Source organism: Podarcis bocagei (assembly GCF_964188305.1).
Source record: "Podarcis bocagei genome assembly, chromosome: 9".
Taxonomy (NCBI): Eukaryota; Metazoa; Chordata; class Lepidosauria; order Squamata; family Lacertidae; genus Podarcis; species Podarcis bocagei.
Genome location: NC_138134.1, coordinates 8630798 through 8654068, shown reverse-complemented (window position 1 = coordinate 8654068; position 23271 = coordinate 8630798). Strand labels below are relative to the sequence as shown.

General features: G+C 40.4%; 1 protein-coding gene across 4 annotated transcripts in view; it reads right to left on the bottom strand.

The window, feature by feature from the left end:
* Positions 1–23035, bottom strand: part of NCAPG (non-SMC condensin I complex subunit G) — a 39657-nt gene extending 16622 nt beyond the window's left edge. The window contains exons 1-11 of one of the 4 annotated variants that reach the window (XM_081207626.1): positions 22879–23035; positions 20014–20120; positions 17855–18064; positions 16735–16963; positions 15152–15297; positions 12824–12908; positions 11591–11783; positions 10430–10570; positions 9816–9956; positions 7288–7411; positions 3061–3150 (exon numbers count right to left, since the gene is read on the bottom strand). In XM_081207626.1, coding sequence (XP_081063752.1) covers positions 3061–3150; positions 7288–7411; positions 9816–9956; positions 10430–10570; positions 11591–11783; positions 12824–12908; positions 15152–15297; positions 16735–16963; positions 17855–18064; positions 20014–20118 — 1464 coding nt within the window. In that variant the 5' untranslated portion in view covers positions 20119–20120; positions 22879–23035. Of the gene's footprint in view, positions 1–3060; positions 3151–7287; positions 7412–9815; positions 9957–10429; positions 10571–11590; positions 11784–12823; positions 12909–15151; positions 15298–16734; positions 16964–17854; positions 18065–20013; positions 20121–20597; positions 20697–22858 lie in introns of those variants that run through there. The other 3 variants (XM_081207625.1, XM_081207628.1, XM_081207627.1) reach the window with 3 other exon arrangements.
* Positions 23036–23271: the final 236 nt, after the last annotated feature.

The window sequence follows — 23271 nt, the reverse complement described above, 5'->3', positions numbered from 1 at the left end:
AAGATACACTGTGTTCACAACATTTCCCTGATCCACCAAGTTTGTAATTCCAACAAAAAAAGAAATCAGATTGATCTGGCATGACTTATTTTTGAGAAACCCATGTTAGATCTTGGTAATCGCAGCATCCTTTTCTAAATGCTCATAGACCAAGTGTTAAATTATCTGTTCTAGGACCTTCCCTGGTATTGATGTCTCACCGGTCAGTAGTTACCTGAATCTTCCACTTCCCCCTTTTTGAAGATGGGAACAATATTTGCCCGCCTTCAGTCTGTAGGGACCTCAACTGTTCTCCAAGAATTCTCAAAGATAATAGACAATGGCTCTGAAATTACATCCGCAAGCTTCTTTAGTACCCTTGGATGCAGCTCATCAGGCCCTGGAGATTTGAATTCATTTAAAGCAGATAAGTGTTCCCTTAGTACCTCTTTCCCTATCTTGGGCTGCAGCTCCCTCCTTACATCATTTATTTTGTTATCACCAGGTTGGGCATCACTTTCCTTTTGGGTGAAGACGGAGGCAAAGTAGTTAAGAACAGTTCTGCCTTTTCTCTTTCACCCAATAGCATTTCTCCATCTTCCCCACGCAGAGGACCTACCACTTGTTTGTTCTTTCTCTTACTTCAGACATAGCCAAAGAAACGTTGTTTTAAAAATATTTTTAACCTCTCTTGCAAGCCTGAGCTCATTATGACTTTTAGGGACATCAGTTGTAATTATCCCCAGAATAAAAGCTTCTGGGTTTCTTAGAAAAAGTTACCCAAAATTCCTTAACTACACCACATATCCACCACGTATGGTAGAATGCTCCTTCTGTCTCCTTACACTTCCAGCATTTACCTAATTCTGATTTGAACAACTTTGCTTATCTGCTTGGTGTTAAATACCATCTGGGAATCATCTTCATGTAATTTCCCTTCAATGTGTAGCATGCAATGAATTTCAAATCTGTTTTCCGAAGTCTTTCCCATAATACTATACTGTCAATATTGTGCCCTACATCTCTAGCCCAGTTAATCATAGATGATTTCCTTCGTTTCCCAGTCTAGCAACACATTATACATCTTACATAGTGTTTCTTCTCTTGCCCCTAAAAGCTTTCTTTCAAACTGCAAACTTTGACCTACAAGTCCTTATTTTTTGTCCGTCTTAAATACATTTAAGCTGATGGTATTGTAACTAGTCCATCACCAAGTTTTTTTCTCTTCCATTTTTTTCTTACGTTCCCCCCACCCCACCCCCAAGAAATCTAATATCCCTCTGCAAGTGCTCGTTGTTAACTCTTCTATTGGTGACAGCCACAACAGTGCTTTTCTTTCTAACAATTTTTTTATGTTTTTCCCAGACCCTGTATAATTCTTTCTGATCACATGGTTTGAGAAACACTTGTGTATTTTAACTTTATCGTACCACAGGCACACATTCCAAACGAATTTGATGCCGTGCCCTTCCAGATCTAATACAGTGGTACCTCTAGTTATGAACTTAATTCATTCCGGACGTCCGTTCTTAACCTGAAACTGTTCTTAACTATGGGTGTGCTTTCGCTAATGGGGCCTCTTGCTGGCGCTGCGCTGCCGGCACACGATTTCCGTTCTCACCCTGGGGCAAAGTTCTCAACTCGAGGTAACTCTTCCAGGTTAGCGGAGTTTGTAACCTGAAGTGTTTGTAACCTGAGGCGTTTGTAACTCGAGGTACCACTGTAGTTGAGTATTCTTTAGTAATATCCATTCCTTTAGTCAACACAAGCCCCAAAGTATAATCTTAAGTCTGAAACCACCTCTTTCTTTAGTATAAATCATAATCTTATATTTTATTCTGGATTTTTTCACCTGCCATATGAACCTAGTTATATCTTTTTGCCATTCCTTTTAAAGCATTGTGCATCGTTGGCTATTGGTGCTGTCTGGAATAAAAAAACATCTTTAGAAGGGCATTCATTTTTATTGTTGAAATTGGCCTTCTTAAAGTCCAGAGTGTGTGTCTGACTATGCTCAGTTTTCCCTTGCCTCTGTATCCTGAAAACCAGGAGAACATGATCACTTCTCTCCCAAGTTTCCAAGTACTTCCACTTCGTTGATCAGTCCCTCCCTATTAGTGACGACCAGGTCCAAGATAGATGATCTCCTTGTTGGCTTTTCCACCTTCTGGGAAATGAAATTGTCGGCAAGATATTGGAGGAATTTGTCACACCTTACATTCTTAGCAGAGTTTTAGTCCCAACAGATATCAGGGAATCCCCCATGATTACTATATTTCTTCTCTTTGAATGTTTGGTAATCTGCTCTAGTAAGGCACCATCCAAGTCTTCAGTCTGGCTTGGTGGTCTATGGAAGACACCCACAGTAAGGTCACTGTTGTTTCTCCTACAATTTTTACCCATATAAATCTCAATCTGCTTTTCATGCTCCAGGTCATAGATTTCTTCACAAGTGTACACAACCTTTACATATAATGCTGCTCCCTTCCTCTGGAACAGATTACCGGTATACCCCTCAATTCCTACATTCCAGTCGTGAGTCTCATCCTCCAATCAATTCCTACATTCCAGTCGTGAGTCTTTATGATTAAAGATATTAAAACTTAATGAGTTAAACTATAACTGTTGGAGTTGTTGTTGCTTGGATGTTAACAGTGCATCATTTGTGACTTTCCTGACTGCTAAATGCATAAGCCTTACTTTCTGTCTATGAATGATATTCTCCTCACTACAGGAACATGACACTTAACCTCAGGGTTGAGCGCCACATTGGACAAAAGATTCCTGCAGTGCAGGGACAGGATTAGGTGACCCTCGTGGTCTCTTCCAACTCTGCAAGTCTATGATTCTATGTCACACAACACCGACAATACTGCATTAGTAGCTCTACTGCAATTTGGACTGTCTTGCAACAACATGCAACTGTCTTGCAAAAGCTGTTGAAGGTTTGACCCATCTCCCTTCCTAGTAATTCTGTTTGTATAGTAAAGCTGGGGAGGGCTGGTAAAATATTCAAGCGGTGCTACAGTTACATTAAACTACAAATCTTTAAAACAAAAATGTAGTGCAATCACCACTTACTTTAAGCTGTTGCTTTCTTATTTCAGTTGCATCTGGGGGCTTGTCTACTGTAATAATTTCATCACGAACCTCGGTTATGATTTCAGCGACCTGGTGATGCAAAGAAAGTTAGTACTCAGCTCAAATTTTGCAAATATTTTCTATCCCCCCCCAAAAAAATCCATCCCGCCTTTTCAGTTACTTTTGGAAGGATGCAAAATAGTTTACAGTGCTAGACCATCCATTCATTAAGCCCCTAACCCTCCAAACTTAACAGTGAAGTAAAGCTTCGGATGGAGGATTCTTAACATTCCTAAATGCTGCTGCTTAGCATAATTTCACTCCCAAACCTGTCTTCTTTCTAGCATAACCAAGTAAACAAGCACATGTGAGATTTTAGGGACCATTTATTTTCCCCTAAAGCCTGTTTTTCATAAATATAAATATAAATAACCCTAACCCTAAATATATCCTTAACATCACCTCCCCCCCAAAAAGTTCACATGCCACTAGATAAACACTAAGGCTATAGAAGATAATATGCTGCCTTTCTCATATCATGATTAGGATGAACCGCTGTATTACTTTCTGCATAAAGGCCAAGTGCCTGATCAAATTGCTTTAATAAATAAAAATGCCATCTTCCTGCAAGCAAGGAGACAGTACTGCATTTGAAACAAACAAACAAAAAATTATCTGCTCCTATACTGAGCTATCAAGTGCAATTATATTAGGTTTCTTTGTAATGTGTGAAAAAAAATACTTTTTTTATTGAATTTCTTTTATGCACACAAAAAGAAAAAACAAAACAATCAACAAAAAACACGACACTTAGGTACTAAAAAAAGAGAAAAGGAAGAAAGAAAATCAGACAAGGGAAAAAGGAAGGGGGACAAAAAACTGCAACATAAAACGTGAGATTATCGACTTACTTCCCTACTGATTTCGGGTTTTTACTATCAATAGTTTTCTTTTTACCGCTGGTATTTATTTTTTGTTTGCACATCAGAAGTTTTAAAACAACCCTGCTGTATTTGGTAAGTTTTTAAAATTACCTTCAAAATAAACCATAAATTTGGTCCAGTTTTCTTTTAGCTTTGTATTTTTATGATTTCTAATTTTTTGTGTCAATCTTGCCAGTTCAATAAAGTCATGTAGTTTTAATTGCCAGTCCCTCATCGTTGGAAGATTTGTGCTTTTCCAATTTTGAGCGATTAGCATTCTGGCCGCTGCTGTTGAATATTGAAATAGAATTTTATCTTTTTCTTGAATTTCTTTCCCGACCATCCCTAGTAGAAAGGCCTCTGGGTTTTTGGGGAATGTATATCTAAATATCTTTTTTAGCTCATTATATATCTGGTCCCAAAAATTTTTAACTTCCTCACATGTCCACCACATATGTATGAAATTGCCTTCTTTTGTTCTACATTTCCAGCAAGCCTTATCTACAGTTTTATACATTCTATTCAATTTTTCTGGTGTAAGGTACCATCTGTATATCATCTTTTCTAAATTTTCCCTAATTGCAGCACTTGCCGTGAAATTTAATCCCTCACTCCACAATTTTGACCATTTTTCGTATTCTATATTATGTCCCAGATCTTTAGCCCATTTGACCATAACTTCTTTGATTTCTTCATCTTTAGTTTCCCATTCCAGTAGTATATTGTACATCTTAGATAATATCTTCGATTTACTTTCGATTACTTCAATCTGAAATTTGGACTTCTTTTCATTCATTCCTGTTTTTTTGTCTTCTATCCATATTGCGTTAATTTGATGATACTGTAACCAACCCGTCAACTTCTCCTTTAATTCTTCATATGGTCTTAATTTCCAGCTGTCTTGGGATCTTACTAGTAGATCTTCATATGTCAGTTTTTGCTCTTCCATGTTTGGTTTTTTGATTGATAACAAATCTGTTGGAGACAGCCATCAGGGTGTTCTCCATTCCAACAATTTCTTATTTTTTTCCCAGACTTCATACAAGGGGCCTCTAATAATGTGGCTCGAAAACCTTTTATGTACTTTTTCTTTATTTGACCAGAGGTAGGCATGCCAACTGAATCTATTGTCGGCTCCTTCCAGATCTAATAAGTCCGTGTCTTCTAAAGTTATCCAATATTTAACCCAACAAAGACAGGCCGCTTCATAATATAATTTTAAGTCAGGTACTGCCAGTCCTCCTCTCTCCTTTCGATCTGTTAGTAATTTGAATCTGATCCTTGGCCTTCTTCCCTGCCATATGAATCTTGAGAGAGTCTTCTGCCAGTCCTTAAATATTTTAGACCCTCTGATGACAGGTATATTTTGAAATAAAAACAGCATCCTAGGGAGTATGTTCATTTTTATTGCTTCCATCCTGCCCAGCCACGAAAGATTCACCCTGTTCCAAACGTCCAGATCCTTTTTCACTTTGTTCCATGTTGGCGTGTAATTATCTTCAATTAAGTTTATGTTTTTGGGTGTAAGCCAAATTCCTAAATATTTTATTTTTTTAGCCACTTTGATTCCATATTGTCTCTCTAATCTTTCCGTCGCATCATTTCTCAGGTTCTTTGTTAACATTTTTGTTTTAGTTTTATTCAACTTAAAGCCCGATAGTTTGCCGTACTCCTCCATAATCTCCAATACTTTGCCCACGCTTTCCTGCGGCTCTTCTAGGGATAAAAAATACTTAATGAGGGCTTCTGGTCCCGCCTGCCTTAATAGAGGCAGCCCCCATGACAGCAGGGGACTGTCGGCAAAGTCCCCCTTGCAAATTCCCCCTAGGGATGGGGGGTGGGGGTGGGAAATGGGCTTCACTTGAAGTTTGTCTTGGTACCTGGCTCTCACTCCGGCATTGAATGTGGGATGCAAGGAGGTGCTGAGTGCAAAAGCACTTCATCTGGCATGTTGGAAATGTCCAAATTTTTGAAGCTTTGGGGATTTTTTAAAAAAGAAATATATAAATGTGCAATACTTATCAAAGCAAAATTTTATCAAGCCAGAATTTATCTTTCTGCTTTAACAACATAAAGTGCAAAATTTATTTATCTTAGTTCATAGGTCACCGAAAGGCCATCCCTGACAGGATCCTCTACTCTGCCCCAAATCCCACTGGAAATAGGTTTGAAAAAAGCACCGTAATATTGTGGTATATACAGTGGTACCTCGGGTTACATACACTTCAGGTTACATATGCTTCAGGTTACAGACTCCGCTAACCTAGAAATAGTGCTTCAGGTTAAGTAAGAACTTTGCTTCAGGATGAGAACAGAAATTGTGCTCTGGCGGTGCGGCAGCAGAAGGAGGCCCCATTAGCTAAAGTGGTGCTTCAGGTTAAGAACAGTTTCAGGTTAAGTGCAGACCTCCGGAACGAATTATGTACTTAACCCAAGGTACCACTGTACTTGATTGAAGTGGCAGGGGAAGGTGTGTCTACAAGTTTATTTATAATTGTGGCAATTGGTCCAAAAAGTCCGGTAACCCCTAACTTAGTACAATTTTATAGCCTACTTAGCATGTTTATTAAATTTGTACAATTTGTACAAACAAAATTGTGAATACGAATTGCAGCCGGCTTCCATCTGTGCCTCTTGCTTAAAACTCAGTTCTCACAAAACCTTTCAGATTTTTCCTCTGAAGTTTTGGCAGCCACAAAAGGTCTTTTGAAGTTTCTGTCCCAACTTCTTTTAACCTTTTTATCCTACAGCAAGGCAGGGCAAAATGCCATTTGTTTCCCAGTCAGTAGCAGGGTGTTCCTGTTGTTGTCTGCGGGGGAATAGTGAAAAGGCTGACCAAGAGGAAAGTAGAAAGAAAGCACAAACACAATACTTCTAGTATCTCCAAACTAAAACAAAGGTCATTAAAAGCCTTTAGAATGTATTTTTCCAGTCTATAACTGTATTGGATTTGAAATAGATTTCATTGCAAAATTGTTTTATATATGCTTTTGTTAAATCGCTTTGAGATCTCTCATAGGAAGCGATTGGATGAAAAAATGGATCTGAGTGTTGCATGCATCAGAATTATTCTCTAATATTGCAGAATGTCTGAGATAAAAATATATTTGAAGGCACTACACTCATTCTAGATGAGAAAATTTTCATGAGGCTTTTTCAGTGTTCCCTGAAATCTCTGATTTTTTCAAAGTTTTTGGGACGTAGCAGGGAGTGATTCTCTCTCTCTCACTCTCTCTCTCTCTCACACACATTTTTAATGGCTTTTTTCCTGGAATATAAACTGACAAGAGCAATTAGAACTTACAGTCTGGATTCTTCTGTCATCATCTTTGAGAATGCGGAGTAGATTCTCTGTAAGTGATGATACAAGGGATGCTGAAGTAGTGGGCATCATAAGGATTTTTTGTAACACTGTCAGCAGTCTCTTCCTTAAGAATAATAATAACACTGATGAAATAATAATAAAATGATCCCTAAACAATGAGTTATATCTATTCTCGTTTAAAATCCAAGAACTGGCAACTAACTGCTACTTCAGAAGTGAGGCAGTTTCTTTGAATAAGCTATGTTGGTGTTTCCAATACATGTAAAATGTTTAAGTGTCTCCCTTCCCAGCCATCACACTTGCAGAACCTGATTATTACAACTGGAATCTCTTCAAAATCTCTTCCACAGTGGAAAGCAAAGCACATCTTTTACTAACATTTCTGATGGGGAACAAAACATTCAAACATGACCAGAGTCAAGTATGGCAGAGATGGAAATCTAGAACACCAACCAACATAGCAAAAAGAATTTTTAAAAGATATATATTTTATTAAAGATTTCTTGGTTTACGAAAGTATGTGCAATGTCCCTTGAAAAAAAAGTCTCTTTTTTCAAGGTACACTTTCTACAGATCAGTTTCATCTGTTGAGACGTTAGTGTTACATTAGAAAGAAAAGGGAAAAAGAGGGGGAGGGGGAAATGGTGAGTGGGGTGGAGTGAGGTGGCAATGTTTTAATTCTACTTATTGTATATGTGGGGTTTTGTGTCAGCGTCACTTGTGTGGGTTCTCTTTACTATTTGCTTGTACAGTGGTGCCCCGCAAGACGAATGCCTCGCAAGATGGAAAACTCGATAGACGAAAGAGTTTTCCGTTTTGGAGGTGCTTCGCAAAACAAATCTCCTATGGGCTTGCTTCGCAAGACGACAATGTCTTGCGAGTTCCTGCTGGTTTTTTTTTCCTCCCCCCCCCCTTTTTCTAAGCCGCCAAGCCGCTTATCAGCTGATCCGATCAGCAGATAAGCCGCTAAAAGCCTCTAAAAGCGCTAATCCGCTAATCCTTCAATGGGCTTGCTTCGCAAGACGAAAAAAACGCTAGGCGAAGAGAATCACAGAACGGATTCTTTTCGTCTTGCAGGGCACCACTGTATTCCTTTGGTGGTGAGAGAGGTTGGGGTTGGCCTAGGGCATGGGTTGGCAAACTAAGGCCTGGGGGCTGGATCCGGCCCGCAGACGGTCCGGGAATCGCCGCGTAGATCTGATTCTGATTGTTCAGGCTGCACCATTTCCACCCCTCTCCCTCACGGACACACACACACTGCGGTGGTGCCTCCTCCTGGCTTCTCCCTGCCCTGCCTAGAGGAGTAAGGGGGCTGGGCTTTGTTGCTGCTAGCCCCTCTCTGGAGCCCTTTCGCGTGCCACTCATCGTCCCCCCGCCACCACCAGCCCCTGCCGCTTGCAAGACACAGGACCCGCGATTGGCTCAGTGCCCATCTCTAGCGGCCACCATTTAAAGCAGGCCCTCTCCGGAGCACTTTCACACACCATTCATCGTCCCTCATTCATTCCCTCCCCCCCAAAAAATATAGTCTGGCCCCCCAGTGTGTGTGTTTGGATCAGGTTAGCCATATTGATTTGAATGCTGCTGGTGGGTTCTTCTTGTTGTCTTGTTGGGCTGTGTATGTGATAAAGGGGAACCGAACTGGGGTGAAGGCGTCTTCTTCTATCTGTCCCCGTGTTAGTTTCAGTTTGTTGGTTAGTTTTTCTAATACAGTCATATCTCGGGTTGAATATGCTTCATGTTGAGCGCGTTCGATGTGTGCTCCGCGGCAACCCGGAAGTAACGGAGCACTTCGCCACTCATGCATGCGCAGACACTCAAAATGACGTCACGCGCATGCGCAGAAGCGGCGAAAAGCGACACGCGTGTGCACAGACGTGCCGTCGCTAGTTACGTTTGCTTCTGGATGCGAACGGGGCTCCGGAACGGATCCTGTTCGCATCCCGAGGTACCACTGTAATGCAGTTTCCCGTACTATTTGATACCATTGGTCTATGTTTACTCCTGGCAGGTCTCTCCAGTGTCTGGCTATGATGTTTCTGGCTGCTGAGAGTAGGTGGGTTATGAGCTCTATGTGTTGTGAGTAGGCATTATTGTCTTGGAACATAGCAAATTCTTCATCCTGGAACTACAGAGGAACCTGACAGGATCTATGGGGAAAACCTGGTTGGACAGCAAAGTAGTAAGTGCCATCCTATCCAGGCCTGTATAAAGCACTACAGTTTCATTGCAGTCCCAGGACAAGAAACATATTCTGGTTTCAGTGTGCTGGAGGATAGAAAGAGAAAGAAAAATGTTCAAAACAAGCTATTTAAGTGAATTTGACCATTAAACCAAGTCATTTGGTGCTGTACTGATGAATATTAATGTTGGAACTTTGACATGAAACCAAGTGACTAGAATGCTGAATAAAATGGACTGAGCTACTGAAACATTTCCTAGTCAAATCAAAGTCAACAGAATAACATATACATCAAAAATCTCTTTGTTGCTAAACTAAGTCTTACCTTCCTCCTTCTTCGGTGGTATCCATGCAGCCTATCATAAGGATCAGCTGCTGACCTATAAACTCTTTTGTCATCAGTTGCTCAACACAAGCCATATCTTCTTTCTCTTCTTGACTGAGAACTGGCATATTCTGAAGGTAACTTAATTAAAAACAAATGGTTATTTGGTATGATGCAAGCAACATCTTGATATTTATTTGAATTTTATGTTACTGTACCAGTTAAAGGGCTTACAAATATAATTTGACTGAGTCTATCTACAGACTCAGTCTATCTACAGAAAACAATGCTGCCTCGTCGATCTTCACAATACTATGCAATCTTTATGTTCCAGCAAACCAGTTTAATTATTGTTTTGTGAACAACACAGAAGTAAGTCCAAATCCAGTAACTGGAGATGAAGAGAAGAATAACTGTGAGGACCAAAAGCAGTATAAATTAAACTAATGCCAGTGATTTTTTTTCAGGGGGCACTCAAGGGTACACAACTACCGGCACCTCTTTTTGTTGTTAAAATGTGTACCACTTACTGTAACAACTTCATGGTGAGTACAGGCACCTCTTTTTCTGGAAAAAAGCACTGACTAATGCTTTAACTTTCTTGTTTACTTTACCTTTGCAAATAATCTGCATATATGGCAGGTTCTGGCAGAATGTTCTCTAAGAATTCTTCCCCTTCAGATTTCAAGTACTCACAAAGGGTCTTCCAATACAAAGCATTCTCAGCGGTTAGTTTTTCTATTGGAATTACTTTCCTTGAAAACAAATATATACACGTTACATTTTCAATGGGGGGGGGTTGCTTTGTCAATTAAGAAGGCAATCACAGTATTTGACAAATATACAAGCTGGAATTCACATTTTAAGCCACATACATTAAAAGCTGAAAAGACAGAGCAGCTGTTACAAGAATTATGTTGTAGACAATTTCATTGATTTAAAAAATGACTTAAGGATCATTATCTCATGGTAACCAGCAGGAATGCCTCACTGAAGCAAAATATAATTATGTTCCATGCAAAATGTTATTCCAGTTAGTTGCTAGGCGAATACTAGTAAGCAGAGCACTATCTTTATCCTAAATTAATGCAATATCTGTATATGAAAGTTGGTTCCTAGTGTCACTCTTTAGCATTATTAAGAGACTAACCCCAGTTTCTTGGAATTGCATTGCATTCTACTGAACAAAATAAATGGGCTGCCATCTGCGCCCAGGTTGAGGGAGGGGTAATATCTTCCGAAGTATTACTGCTGCGGGGGGGGGGGGGTAGAGTGCATATACCCTACCACCTCTCATCTGTTATTTTAATGGACATTTCTCTTCTCATACGTACAACCAATTCTGACTAAACCTTTAGGGGTTGTTGGAGGGAGCAGGAAAACTGTCTGCAAACACTCAGCATGCACACTACAAACATCCTCTTTAGTGGTGCTACTTTGCCCACTAATACATTGATGGCTTTTCCAAAAAGTTTTCCTCACTAGTTAATAGGATGCCTTTTAGTAGCTGCTTTTTTGATTTGCCTAAAAACGGGAAGTTCTGGCTGCTACTTACAGATATTTAGCTATTTATAGGTATTTTAGCAAATATGAGTTCAGTTTACTATTTTCAGAAAGTAATATGTCATAGAAATGTTCAGAAACCAACATGGCTATTTCACTAGTCCTTGGAATAAAGTTTAGGCAAGTAATGAGGCAGAAACCTTTAACTTACTTTCCCAAGTTCAACTCTCAAGTATAAAGTTTAAAAAAAAACAAAACACATACGTACATACCTTTCATCAAGGTCTGAGAAGTTTTTAATCAAGTCATTGACTGGTGACAGCGAAAACATGGCATTAAGTGCTGGAATACCAACTTCGGGACAACTTTCCACATCCAGCCGATGAAGGAGTTCTAGCACATTTCCCTCAACCAGCCGTAGCCAGGCCTGAAGAAGTTTCTTCTGCACCACTTCTTTTACAGATTCTATTAAGCAGGGAAATTTAAATTGAGATATAATTTCTCTGAATAAATATTTTGTAAAAAACCCTTTACAGAATAATGACTATGATACACACACACACACACACACACACACACACACACACACACATACATTTAGTGATTAAGCTGACAGTCTCTGCCATATCACATTCAACAGTATATAAGCTACTTATATATGGCAGTGTTCACATTATCAACTCCTGACTTGATAAGCCAAGATTTTGTACACACCTTCATTTCTGCTTCGCTTCTCCCTTCACTTGAGTCAAGATTCAAGCTGGGAAGCTACAGTTAACAACAGCTTCCTGTTACATGCAAAATGAGTTATGGTAAATGACTTCCAAACAAGCCAGGATTCAGACACCAACTTTTCCTACTTGCAGGAAGAGAGGAATGAAGGCACTTTGCATTAGTGTGTCTATGTTGACTCACTAAATCAGGATTTCCTTATGAAAGCTGTGCTACTATAAACAACAATGAGGGCTTCCCAGAAAGAATACTTCAGATGCAATGTATTTTAGTATATTATTCGATTATATTTATACTGTCTCTTCACGTCACTGTGAAGCTTGTTTATAGATCCTAGCTGTCAGACAGATTTCTCCAACAGAGCAGCATGCATATACTTGCATAATGCTATCCATTGTTGCTGCCTAACTCCTCCTTCACCTTTTTAGAGGGCTTTTCAGCTAATGTGGGAAGCAGAGGTATGTCTGTTAAAGCCTGGCAGAAGAGATGGAGCCTGTCACCAACATGAGAACTACATATGTTGTCACACATGAGGAGCAGAAGAACCAGATTGTCCACTGTTACAATATAAGCCTTCACTTGTTTATTCAAAAGTATGTCCCACTAGTTTGCAATGGGACTTACTCCCAAGAATGCCTAGGACTGCAGCCTTCGTTTACCATTGTTAGCAAGATGGCTCTCAGGCATTTCGCTAGCAATGAAAAAATAAGGAATTGGCACACTGAACAAGTACACAATATAGGCAACTATAAAATAAAATAAAAATGTCTTACCTGATCTATCATTAAGCCCTTGCTGAACAAGCTTTACTCGTTGGGCTATTGTCAAAGCTTTCATATGAACTTTTTCTGCCAAAACCTTTTAAAGAGCACACAGATTTTAGGGCTTTACTAATAATGATTTTTGACAAATTGGTGCAAGCAACTTTATGTGCCTATCACAACAGATACATACTGGGAACCTTGCCATAATAAGTAATAAAACAGCAAGAAGGGAAACTTGAGTTTTGTGAGTTAATCTCAAATTCTGTGTCTAAAGCACACTTTAAAAGCTCAGAATACATGAACTAGGGCAGGTGGAATGAGAGATATAATTTGACATTTTAATTCCATCATAAAATGTAATGGATTGATTCGCAAGTAAGCAGGCTGAAAATTAAGAGCCACTGTATTTGTTTTGTTTATACAGTGGTGCCTCGCAAGACGAAATTAATTCGTTCTGTGAGTTTTTTCGTCTAGCGAATTTTTCGTCTTGCGAAGCACGAAATCCCATAGGAATGCATTGAAATTCAATTAATTCGTTCCTATGGCCAAATAAAGTCCAAACAAAGCCAAATTTGGTACAACAAGAGTTTATTAAGTGCTCTTTAAAGTCACACATACTGTAAAGAGCATTTCAAAAATTGAAGGAACAATAAATTAAGTTTCTAAACATGACAGAAAAACTTTTTTTAAAAAAAACAACCACATGGCCCAATGGTCACAGAAAATCATAAAAATTCAAAAAAAAAACCACACACACAAGCTCCCAGATTCTTGCAAACCCCTCCTCCACTGTTCCCCCAGCCACCCACCACACAGAAATTCAAATCCAGATTTTTTTAAAAAAAAACAGCAGAGTGGTCCAATGGTCACAGAAAATCATAAAAATTCAAAAAAAACCCACACAAGCTCCCAGATTCTTGCAAACCCCTCCTCAACTGTTCCCCCAGCCATCCACCACACAGAAACTCAAATCCAGATTTTTTTTAAAAAAACAGCAGAGTGGCCCAATGGTCACAGAATATCATAAAAATGCAGGAAAAAAACACACAAGCTTCCAGATTCTTGCAAACCCCTCCCCAACACCAAGTCCTTGAATTCCAAACACCCCAACCCAAAATCCAAAAACCCCCCAATAAAGTTTTAAAAGCTTAAAAGAAGTTTTGGAAAAGCTTCAAAAATCACCAAAAACCTCAAAAAAGGCTACCACACCGCGTTCTATGAGTTGCTCCTCGAAGTCAAGTCGCAACTGTATTAACGGTGTTAAGAAAAAGGAAACAAACTTGCAAGACGTTTTCGTTTTTCGTCTTGCGAAGCAAGCCCATAGAGAAATTCGTCTTGCGAAGCAGCTCAAAAAACGGAAAACCCTTTCGTCTAGCAAGTTTTCCGTCTTGCGAGGCATTCGTCTTGCGGGGCACCACTGTATATTGTTTTCCTTCTAAAAGGAAACCCATGAAAACTTCCAAATAGTCACTATGCTTTTGTCCCAGAACTAAACTCTTAAGACTTTCAAAGAGACATTCACTGCACTGACATTGAGCCTGTTATGGCCACAAGAGCAGGTGATATGTTTTATCGACACAAATCCCAGTCCAGCAATGAATACTCATGTATAAAAAGCATACTTCAGTGGTTAATATGGATACAAATGCACATCTGCATCATGCTCCTCCAGACCTCTGAACTGGCTGCACCCATTATTTGATGCAACTGTGCAGCTCATTACTTCTTATGGCAAGCTGAATGCTATAAGAGCTGAGCCACAATATTTAACAGTTAATATAATGCACTTTACTAACATTTACATTAGTTACACTGAACACTGAAACACTGAACCAGAGCTTGAAACAAAATTCAACCATATAATTCTCAATAAAAAGCTGTATTAAAATGGACCAAAAACTGTGCCTGGCATATCCCAATTGTCCTCTGCAGTTCAATTCTGCTCATGTTTTGAACAGGCTAGGACAGATTTAGAGCATTCCAATAATAACAACAACAACAACAACAACAATAATAATAATACTCATTATTAATTGCCATGTACATTCATTGCTTCTGGACCATCTTGATGAAAAACACATGGCAGCCAGAATACAGTAGATTAATTGGAAAAACTGCTATGATGCAGTTTGAACTGACTTCCTTGGCACAATGATCAGAACCAGCAGTATTTATAACGAGTTTAAAAAACACTGCAAATACACCTACACATAAATTTACACCTGTACCCCAAACATAATTTTGCTCCCCAGAGAGAATAAAGTTGACTTCTCCAAATGTTTACATCATATATTACTAAGAAGCAATGTAAGTAATTGTAGTAAGATATTGACTTACCTGGTATGCTAATTTCCTAACCGTCTCTTTAACATCCATAGTACGACCTATAATTTTTGGCAGGGTTTCAGCTGATGGACCAATACATGACAGCACAGTGCGCCTGACTTCCGGATTGGAGTCGTTCTCAATTAAATTACTGTAAACTAAACAAAAAACAGTATTACACAGAGTATGTTAATGACCGGAAAATGTACATAAAGAAAATGTACATGAATAACAAGTGGCCAACACCCTTTGCATTAAGATTTTATGATGCTCATGTTAGATGCACAACTTCTACATTTTTGGCAGATGTTTAGTTGATGGGCCAATATATGACAATGTTTTTCCACACCAGATGTAAATACTCAGGGAAATAGGCTGGAATTGACAACAAGCAAAGGGCTTCCTAGCACATGCCCCTGATTCTTAAAAGGCAGAGCACATGTCAGTCACACTTCACATATTTGCTACAGTAAACATTAAGTTACACTACTGTAGCAAACTTGACACAAACCAAGGCAAACATGATACAGCTTGCAGAAACTAGTTGCTTTTGACCTAACCACAGTAGGAAGAGCTGTTTTGGATTAATGCCCTCTTCCTCTTCCCCTCCAGTTCCCCATGCTTCTTCAAAATCCATTCTGGAGGATTTGTGGGCATGTAGAGGGACAGGAAGTAAACAGAAATCCTGCTATACCAGGAGAACCCCATTGCCACAGCATTGGATATAAACCATTGACTGGAGTATTGACTCAAGAACTGACCACAGATATCAAATGATTTAGGCATAACACAGGAGTACAAGGTTACCCTTTTGTGGATGACACCTGTGTTAACTTTCCAGTCCCTGGAACTCAGTAACAAGTCATAATAAACTGACACAAACAACTGCAGTTTGATGACTGATGAAAACTCCCCCCCCCCCAAAAAAAAAATTGTTATCACTGCAAATAAAGCAACCTTTTATAAGAGGGTCATAAAATCAGCTTTAAGAGATTGTCTGCATTATATTCAGATATCATTTTAAACCAGGTTATTTCCCAAAAAATGTATCATTCAAAACTTTTTTAAAAAATAAATTTTAAAAATTAGATTTCGAAACAAATGTTTATTCAGTAGATTTCAGTTTCATGAAGGGGGAAGGCAAGCAAGACTATACCATAACAAGCCAGGAAAAGTACGGTACTTCCAAACCAGGCCAGTTTTCTAACTTTTTCTTTTCCCCAACTAGGCCATTACCATAAACTGTTCTTGTACCCTATGTCCTATATTCATACATATCTATTTTCCAATATTATAAAGTATCAACTACTTTACAGTTGCTTGAATAATTACATTCAAGTCTCCCAGGCAGAATTCAATACTAATGTTAATGTCTTAACTATTATAGCCAGTTTTTAAGAACTGAAAAGATAAAATAAAAAAATTCCTTCCAGTAGCACCTTAAAGACCAACTAAGTTAGTTCTTGGTATGAGCTTTTGTGTGCATGCACACTTCTTCAGGTATGGCAGACCAACACGGCTACCTATCTGTAACTGAAAAGATAAAAATACATCTTTAAATTAAAATAAATATCATTGATACAGTAACAACGTACCATTAACCACAGGACAATCACTGTCCTTTGGATCTTGAAGTCTAGACAATGCCAGCACAGCTTGAATTCTCACATTTGGAACTTTATCTTTCACTCTGAGCAACATGGCATTGCTAATTTGATCAAATAGCTCATCTTCAATCTGAGCATTCTCCGGCAGGCTTACCAGAAGCTTATTAATAATTTGGCACACCCGAAATCGTACTGCACTGCTGTTTGCTTGGTGAGACTTAAAAAGAAGCAAGGAGTTGATTTTTAGTATTCCTGCATTATTGTTCTTATGTATAAAAAATATGAATAGTTTCAAGTATTTACATATAAAAATCTCATAAATTCACACAATATTTAAGTACCAAATGTATTCTTTGGTATAACACCCCCTTCATTTATTCTTACAATCCTGGCAGTCAGTCTTAATCTTAAATTATTTATTTTTCCATTTAAAGGATCTTTAACCCATGAATGAATGACACCAGGTTTAAACCTGAATGGCTGTGCAAAATAAACTTGGTGCTTAAGACAGCAATTATGACGCTGGTCTTCAGCTGTGGCTGAATGCAAGACTCTAGAACATAAACACAGACTATAATTATAACCAAAACACAGCCATATCCCATAGAAATCAATTGAGCAAACTGGAGCCTCAGCAACTGCATCCAAGACCCCTATAATTGCACTTCAGAAATTCTGGCCTTAGGTGAATGTTGGTCAGCAGCGCAGATTGTTCAGACAAAAGCTAAGCCCACTTATCATTGCTTTATGTCAGGCATAGGAAAATGCGGCCCTCCAGATGTTTTGAGACTACAACTCCCGTCATCCCTGACCACTGGTCCTGTTAACTAGGGATGGTGGGAGTTGTAGTCCCAAAACATCTGGAGAGCTGAGTTTGCCTATGCCTGCTTTATGTCTTTAAGAGCAGGAAAGATAACACAGCCCTTGCATTCAGTGTGATTTCTACCCAATATAACAAGATTGATTTTACATCACCATTAAGAAAATAGCATAGGAATATACACCCCATTTATATGCAGATTCATACGGTGTGCATTAGATCATACTATAAAGAGGAGCATTATGCATCCAATGTTATTTTTTCACCATTACATTATTGCTAAGGTACCTCAAGCAGAAACTTGAACAAATAATTCAGAAGAGAATTTTCCACTTGCTCCTCTTCTTCAGTGTCATCTTTTTCTGGCTCATAAAATGAAACAACAAACTTGGCCGCAAAATTTATCACTTGTTCTACTGCAGGTTCTCTTTTGTAGACAATCAGGGCAAATTTAAGGTAATGAACAAATTCCTCATGAAAAGAGATTTTGTCCTGCAACTAGAACAAAGTTACACAGTAAGTAATGCAATTTCGGTATCAAAATTGATCAATGGCGGAACAGACCTTATTTAAAAAATGGGGAAATCCAATGACATGTTAAAATCCTTTCCACTGAGAACTGGTTCTTTGGACAGAGCTTGAAAATTCCAGATTAAGACTTGAAATCTGAAATACTGGTCATAATCTATGTTTTGTTGATATTTACAGTCTTCTCATGTCACAGTACAGTGGAACCTTGGTTCTCAAACTTAATCCGTTGGACTCCTGAAACCATTTGAAAACCAAGGTGTAGCTTCCGATTGGCTGCAGGAGCTTCCTGAACTCAAGAGGAAGCCACGTCAGACGTTCGGCTTCTGAAAAATGGAACACTTACTTCTAGGTTTTCGGCATTCGGGAGCCAATTGGTTCATCAACTAAGCTGTTCAAGAACCAAGGTTCCATTGTACTGTACTGTGACATGAGAAGACTGTAAGTATTGTTATAAGAATTTTAAGGTCTTATATATATATATAAAATGTTCATAAATGTACCAAGCAAATGCATGTAAACCACATGTGTGAAACCCATAGAAAAGTCCTGAAAACACTTTCTCTCCCAAAATGACTTCAAATATTTCTCTGCAAGGTTGAAGGAAATGGGAAATCTCCCCATTGTCTCTGTGCTCACAAATCCTGCCAAGGGCACATTTAAGGTGTGAACAGGGTTAGCCTGTGACCTGGATTCAGGAATTAAGTGCAGGAGGCTGCGGGAGGCAGTGGAAGACAGAAGTGCCTGGCGTGCTCTGGTCCATGGGGTCATGAAGAGTCGGACACGACTAAACGACTAAACAACAAAACAATAACAAAGAGTGGCCAAAACCCAGATAATGCAATCAGGTAAATGGCAGACAGGAGATAAACAACACACTCAGGATTCTGTTTTAGACCTCCCCCTGTGATGTATGTATGATGTATTTGGGGGTGGTCTGGAGTTTGAGAGTGGGCAATTTCAAAGTCTATATAAGGGCAGGCACACATTTGTTCTGGGTCCCTTCCCCCCTTGTGTGTGTGAGGGGAGCACCCTGTTGCAACAGCTTTAATAAAGATCAGGCTTACTAGCTGCTTCACTTCTCAATATTCTCTGGTTGGTCTCTGTTATTTTCTCCTACCAATAGAGAACCTACAAAAGGACTCTATATGGGCTCTTGGGTACCCCATAAGGGAAAAGGAGTTTTTTCTTATAACAGTATCAACAAAACATATTATGACAGTATGGGTGATATCTGGTTTTCCGTATCACGATATATATCGCCAGCTAAACACTGTGATATCTCAACATATCACAATCTCTGAAATAAGGCTGGAGCTTATAATAATCTGGGGAAATATAACATATTAAGAGCATAGCAATTGATTACAATATCATTCCCTGCAAAAGAATGACTTAATGTTTCCTATAGTTAATAGTTTCATGGATTAATTGACAAATGTCAAATTCCCTGAACTCAATAGGTGACCATAAGTAGGCCCCTTTCAAACCTAGCATTCCTCCTCCACTTAGGCAATACTATAATACTACAAGGGTTCTGTACCGACATAACATGAAGCAGTTTGAGAACCGTTAGTTATATGGGAAGTGAAGCACTGTTTATTGCAACAAAATATACTGTTGTAAACTGAACATGGTTCCCTACTTGCAAATCCATATGGATATTCTGCAGTTGTATTTATTTAGGGAAGGCAGGCAGGTGAAGGTACTTTCACCTGCCTGTTGTTAGATATGCTCAGTTGCTCAAGCCTTCCTGTTACATATTCTCTTTACTTCCCACCCAATATCTTTCTTGAAACAACCATTGCATGGTTTTGATGTGTAAAGGGTAAAGTTTTCAGTGAGACCAATGTATTTTATGAATGTGTTAGCCACCCCTGGGGGTTAAAGTCAAAAAGCATGAAATTAATAATATTTACCTCATTGTACATGTGCTTCAAAGATGCCACAAGTTTTGCATGATTTTGGTGAGCTTTTTGAGCTTTTTCAAAGGTCTCCTTGATATTGAAATTCTTCCCTTTCATAGCTGCAAAAAAATTGGGTCATTTTAAAAACTTAGCTCAATCTTGTACATTCATGGAACCCACATCACTAGGTGTTGGAGTCACCATGGATCAATCATTATGCCTAGTTACCAGAGTTTTTCAAGTTTTTTCAACTTGCCTAAACACAAGCTTCTACCTGCATTACTTTGCAAACCCTTTTATTCTTAGTCTTATATGAAAGCTAGTTCTAAATTATTTCATATTTCACTTATATTCTGCCTTCCCACCAAAGGTCTCCATAATAGTTAACAAGCAAGATTAGAATGACAAAACTTCAGAAAAACCACCTGCAGTTTCCACAGGTGGAATATATTCAAAATCAATGTCACTTTTTTATTTTAGCACATGCCCTCTCATTTCTTTAGGGCACACAAGTGAGAAATATGCAGCCCATTTTCAGAAGCCCTATGCAAGTGATCAGTTCAGGCCTCAGGTAAAAATTACTGGACTTCCCATACCTGGCAGTATGGGGTAATGGAGGCTGAGAGTAAAGGAGGTACCATGCCAAATAGTGGCTTCTGTGCCACCCACGGTCAGTATGCAGCCCTTGGAAAAATGCCCTCAAAGGGGAGCAGAAAGGTTATCTACTTTTCCCTCAGAAGATAGTAGAGCCACTTACAAGAGCCACTAATACTATACATACTGATGCCTAATCTAAAGAACATAAAGAGCAAACTGTCAGTTTCTATCATTTCAGACTACTTGTCATTCTAAACCAATGACTTGTCTGATGTGCCACACCTCTCCAGGTTTTAGATAGGAAGCTTTCTCTTCCATATCTGGGAGTGTGAGATGCCAGAGATTGAACCTAGAACAGGGGTTCCCAAACTGTGGTTCATGGACCAACAATGGTCCACAAACATCATTCCAGTGGTTCATGATGTGTCCGTGGATTTGCAGTTGAATACAGGAGTCAGCATATCTATTGCAATAAATATCCATGTTGATTTTTGACTATTTTATTGAGGTACAGTGGTACCCTGAATGCGAACGGGATCCATTCCGGAACCCCATTCTCATCCAGAAGTGAACGCAACCTGCGTCCGCGCGTGATGTCAATTCGGCGTCTGCGCGTGATGTCATTTTGAGCGTCTGCGCATGCGGTGAAACGGAGCCCGTTACTTCCGGGTCGCTGCGGAGCGCAACCGGAAAGTATTCATCCCAAAGCTACTTCAACCTGAGGTATGACTGTAATTTTAATCTGTTTTAGTATGGCTGTGAATTTTTCTCTGTTTTATTTTTATAAACTGCTTGATGGCCCAGCTGCATTCCTATCTGGATAAAGATAGCCTAACGTCTGGTAACCTCATTATGTTTATTAAAATTGAATGGACAGTGGTACCTCTGGCTGCGAACGGGATCCGTTCCGGAGGCCCGTTCGCAACATGCATAGAACGCAACCCACAGTGACACATCTGCACACGCATGGGTTGTGATTCACCACTTCTGCGCATGATGTCATTTTGCACATCTGCGCATGCGGCGAAACCCGGAAGTAACCCTTTCTGGTACTTCTGGGTCGTAACCTGAAAAAACGTATCATGAAGCAAACACAACATGAGGTATGACTGTATTTCAAAGCGACAGCATTTCAACCGGTCCTTGGCCGCGTTTGCCATTCGCTTTCCCCCCTCTCCTCTGCCCGATTCCTGTAAGAACTTGCGGGAGAAGAAACCGCTTAAAAAGCAGCTTCATCCCAAACCTGTGTCGCGATATATTCATTTATGGGTCATAAATTCATTTATGGGTGCCTATATTCTTGTATACAGTGGTGCCCCGCAAGACGAACGCCTCGGAAGACAAAAAACTCGCTAGACGAAGGAGTTTTTCGTTTTCTTAGCCGCTTCGCAAGACGCATTTCCCTATGGGCTTGCTTCGCAAAAAGAAGCTTGCCCCGCAAGCTCCGGGGATAGCGGGAAGCGCAGTGCGTCTTCCCCGCTCTCCCCGGACCTCTTTTGAAGCAAGGGGCGGCGGGGAGAAGCAATCTTCTCCCCGCCGCCCCTTGCTTCAAAAGAGGTCCGGGGACAGCGGGAAGCGCAGCACATCTTCCCCGCTGTCGCCGGACCTCTTTTGAAGCAAGGGGCGGCGAGGAGAAGATCGCTTCTCCCCGTTGCCAGCCCCGCAAGCTCCGGGGACAGAGGGGAAGGCGCAGCGCCTTCCCCTCTCTCCCCGGACCCCTTTTGAACCAAGGGGCGGCAAGGGGGAGAAGCGATCTTCTCCCCTCCGCCCCTTGCTTCAAAAGAGGGGACAGAGCGGCGCTTCCCCTCTGTCCCCGGACGGTCTCCATAGGAATGCATTGATTGATTTTCAATGCATTCCTATGGGAAACCGTGCTTCGCAAGAGGAAAAACTCGCAAGAAGAAAAAACTTGCGGAACGAATTAATTTCGTCTTGCGAGGCACCACTGTATTGACTTTGCAGTCCGCCTTGTCTCGCCCAAGGCGGCTTACAATCTCATTCCTCTCCTGCAGGTAATAATAGACTGGGCACGCCGTTCTCTATCGCAGGAAACTGATGAACGTATGCATTTATTTCCTTTAATTTCGTAAAACTTCATACACCGCTCGGTTGTGGAAAAACCTCAAAGCGGTTTGCAAAAGATAAAGCAGTATAAACGTAATAATAACAACAATAAGAATCCCAATAAAAACCCCACCCAGAGGGAACGTGGCGGCGGGGGGCGGCGCCGCCCTCCCAAGCCAGCCCTCTCCTCACATGCCCTCAAAAGACCCGTGTCACCTGAACTACTCAGCGCAGGCCACCAGAAGCCGACCCGGCCGCTACGACGCTCCAACTGCCGCGCGCCTCCCTCTTCCCGCCGTCGCCTTCAAAATTTAGACACGCCCACAGAGGCGAGGGGCGGGGCCGAGCTCGAGCGCTCTCCCGCGCGCGCGCGCTCTTTTTCTCTATTCCCTATTCTCGCGAGATCCCGGCGTGAAAGGCGCCGCCGCGAGAGCCAACCGCAAGCTGAAGACTTCAAGATCTTTTATCGCGCGTCCACGGAGGGAGGCGGAGCTCGCGCTCTCTCTCTCTCTCTCTCTCTCTCTCTCTCTCTCTCTCTCCGCTTCAAATCTCGCGAGATCCTGGCGGAAGAGGAGCGCGGCGGAGAAAGGAACGGAGAAAGGAGGGGCG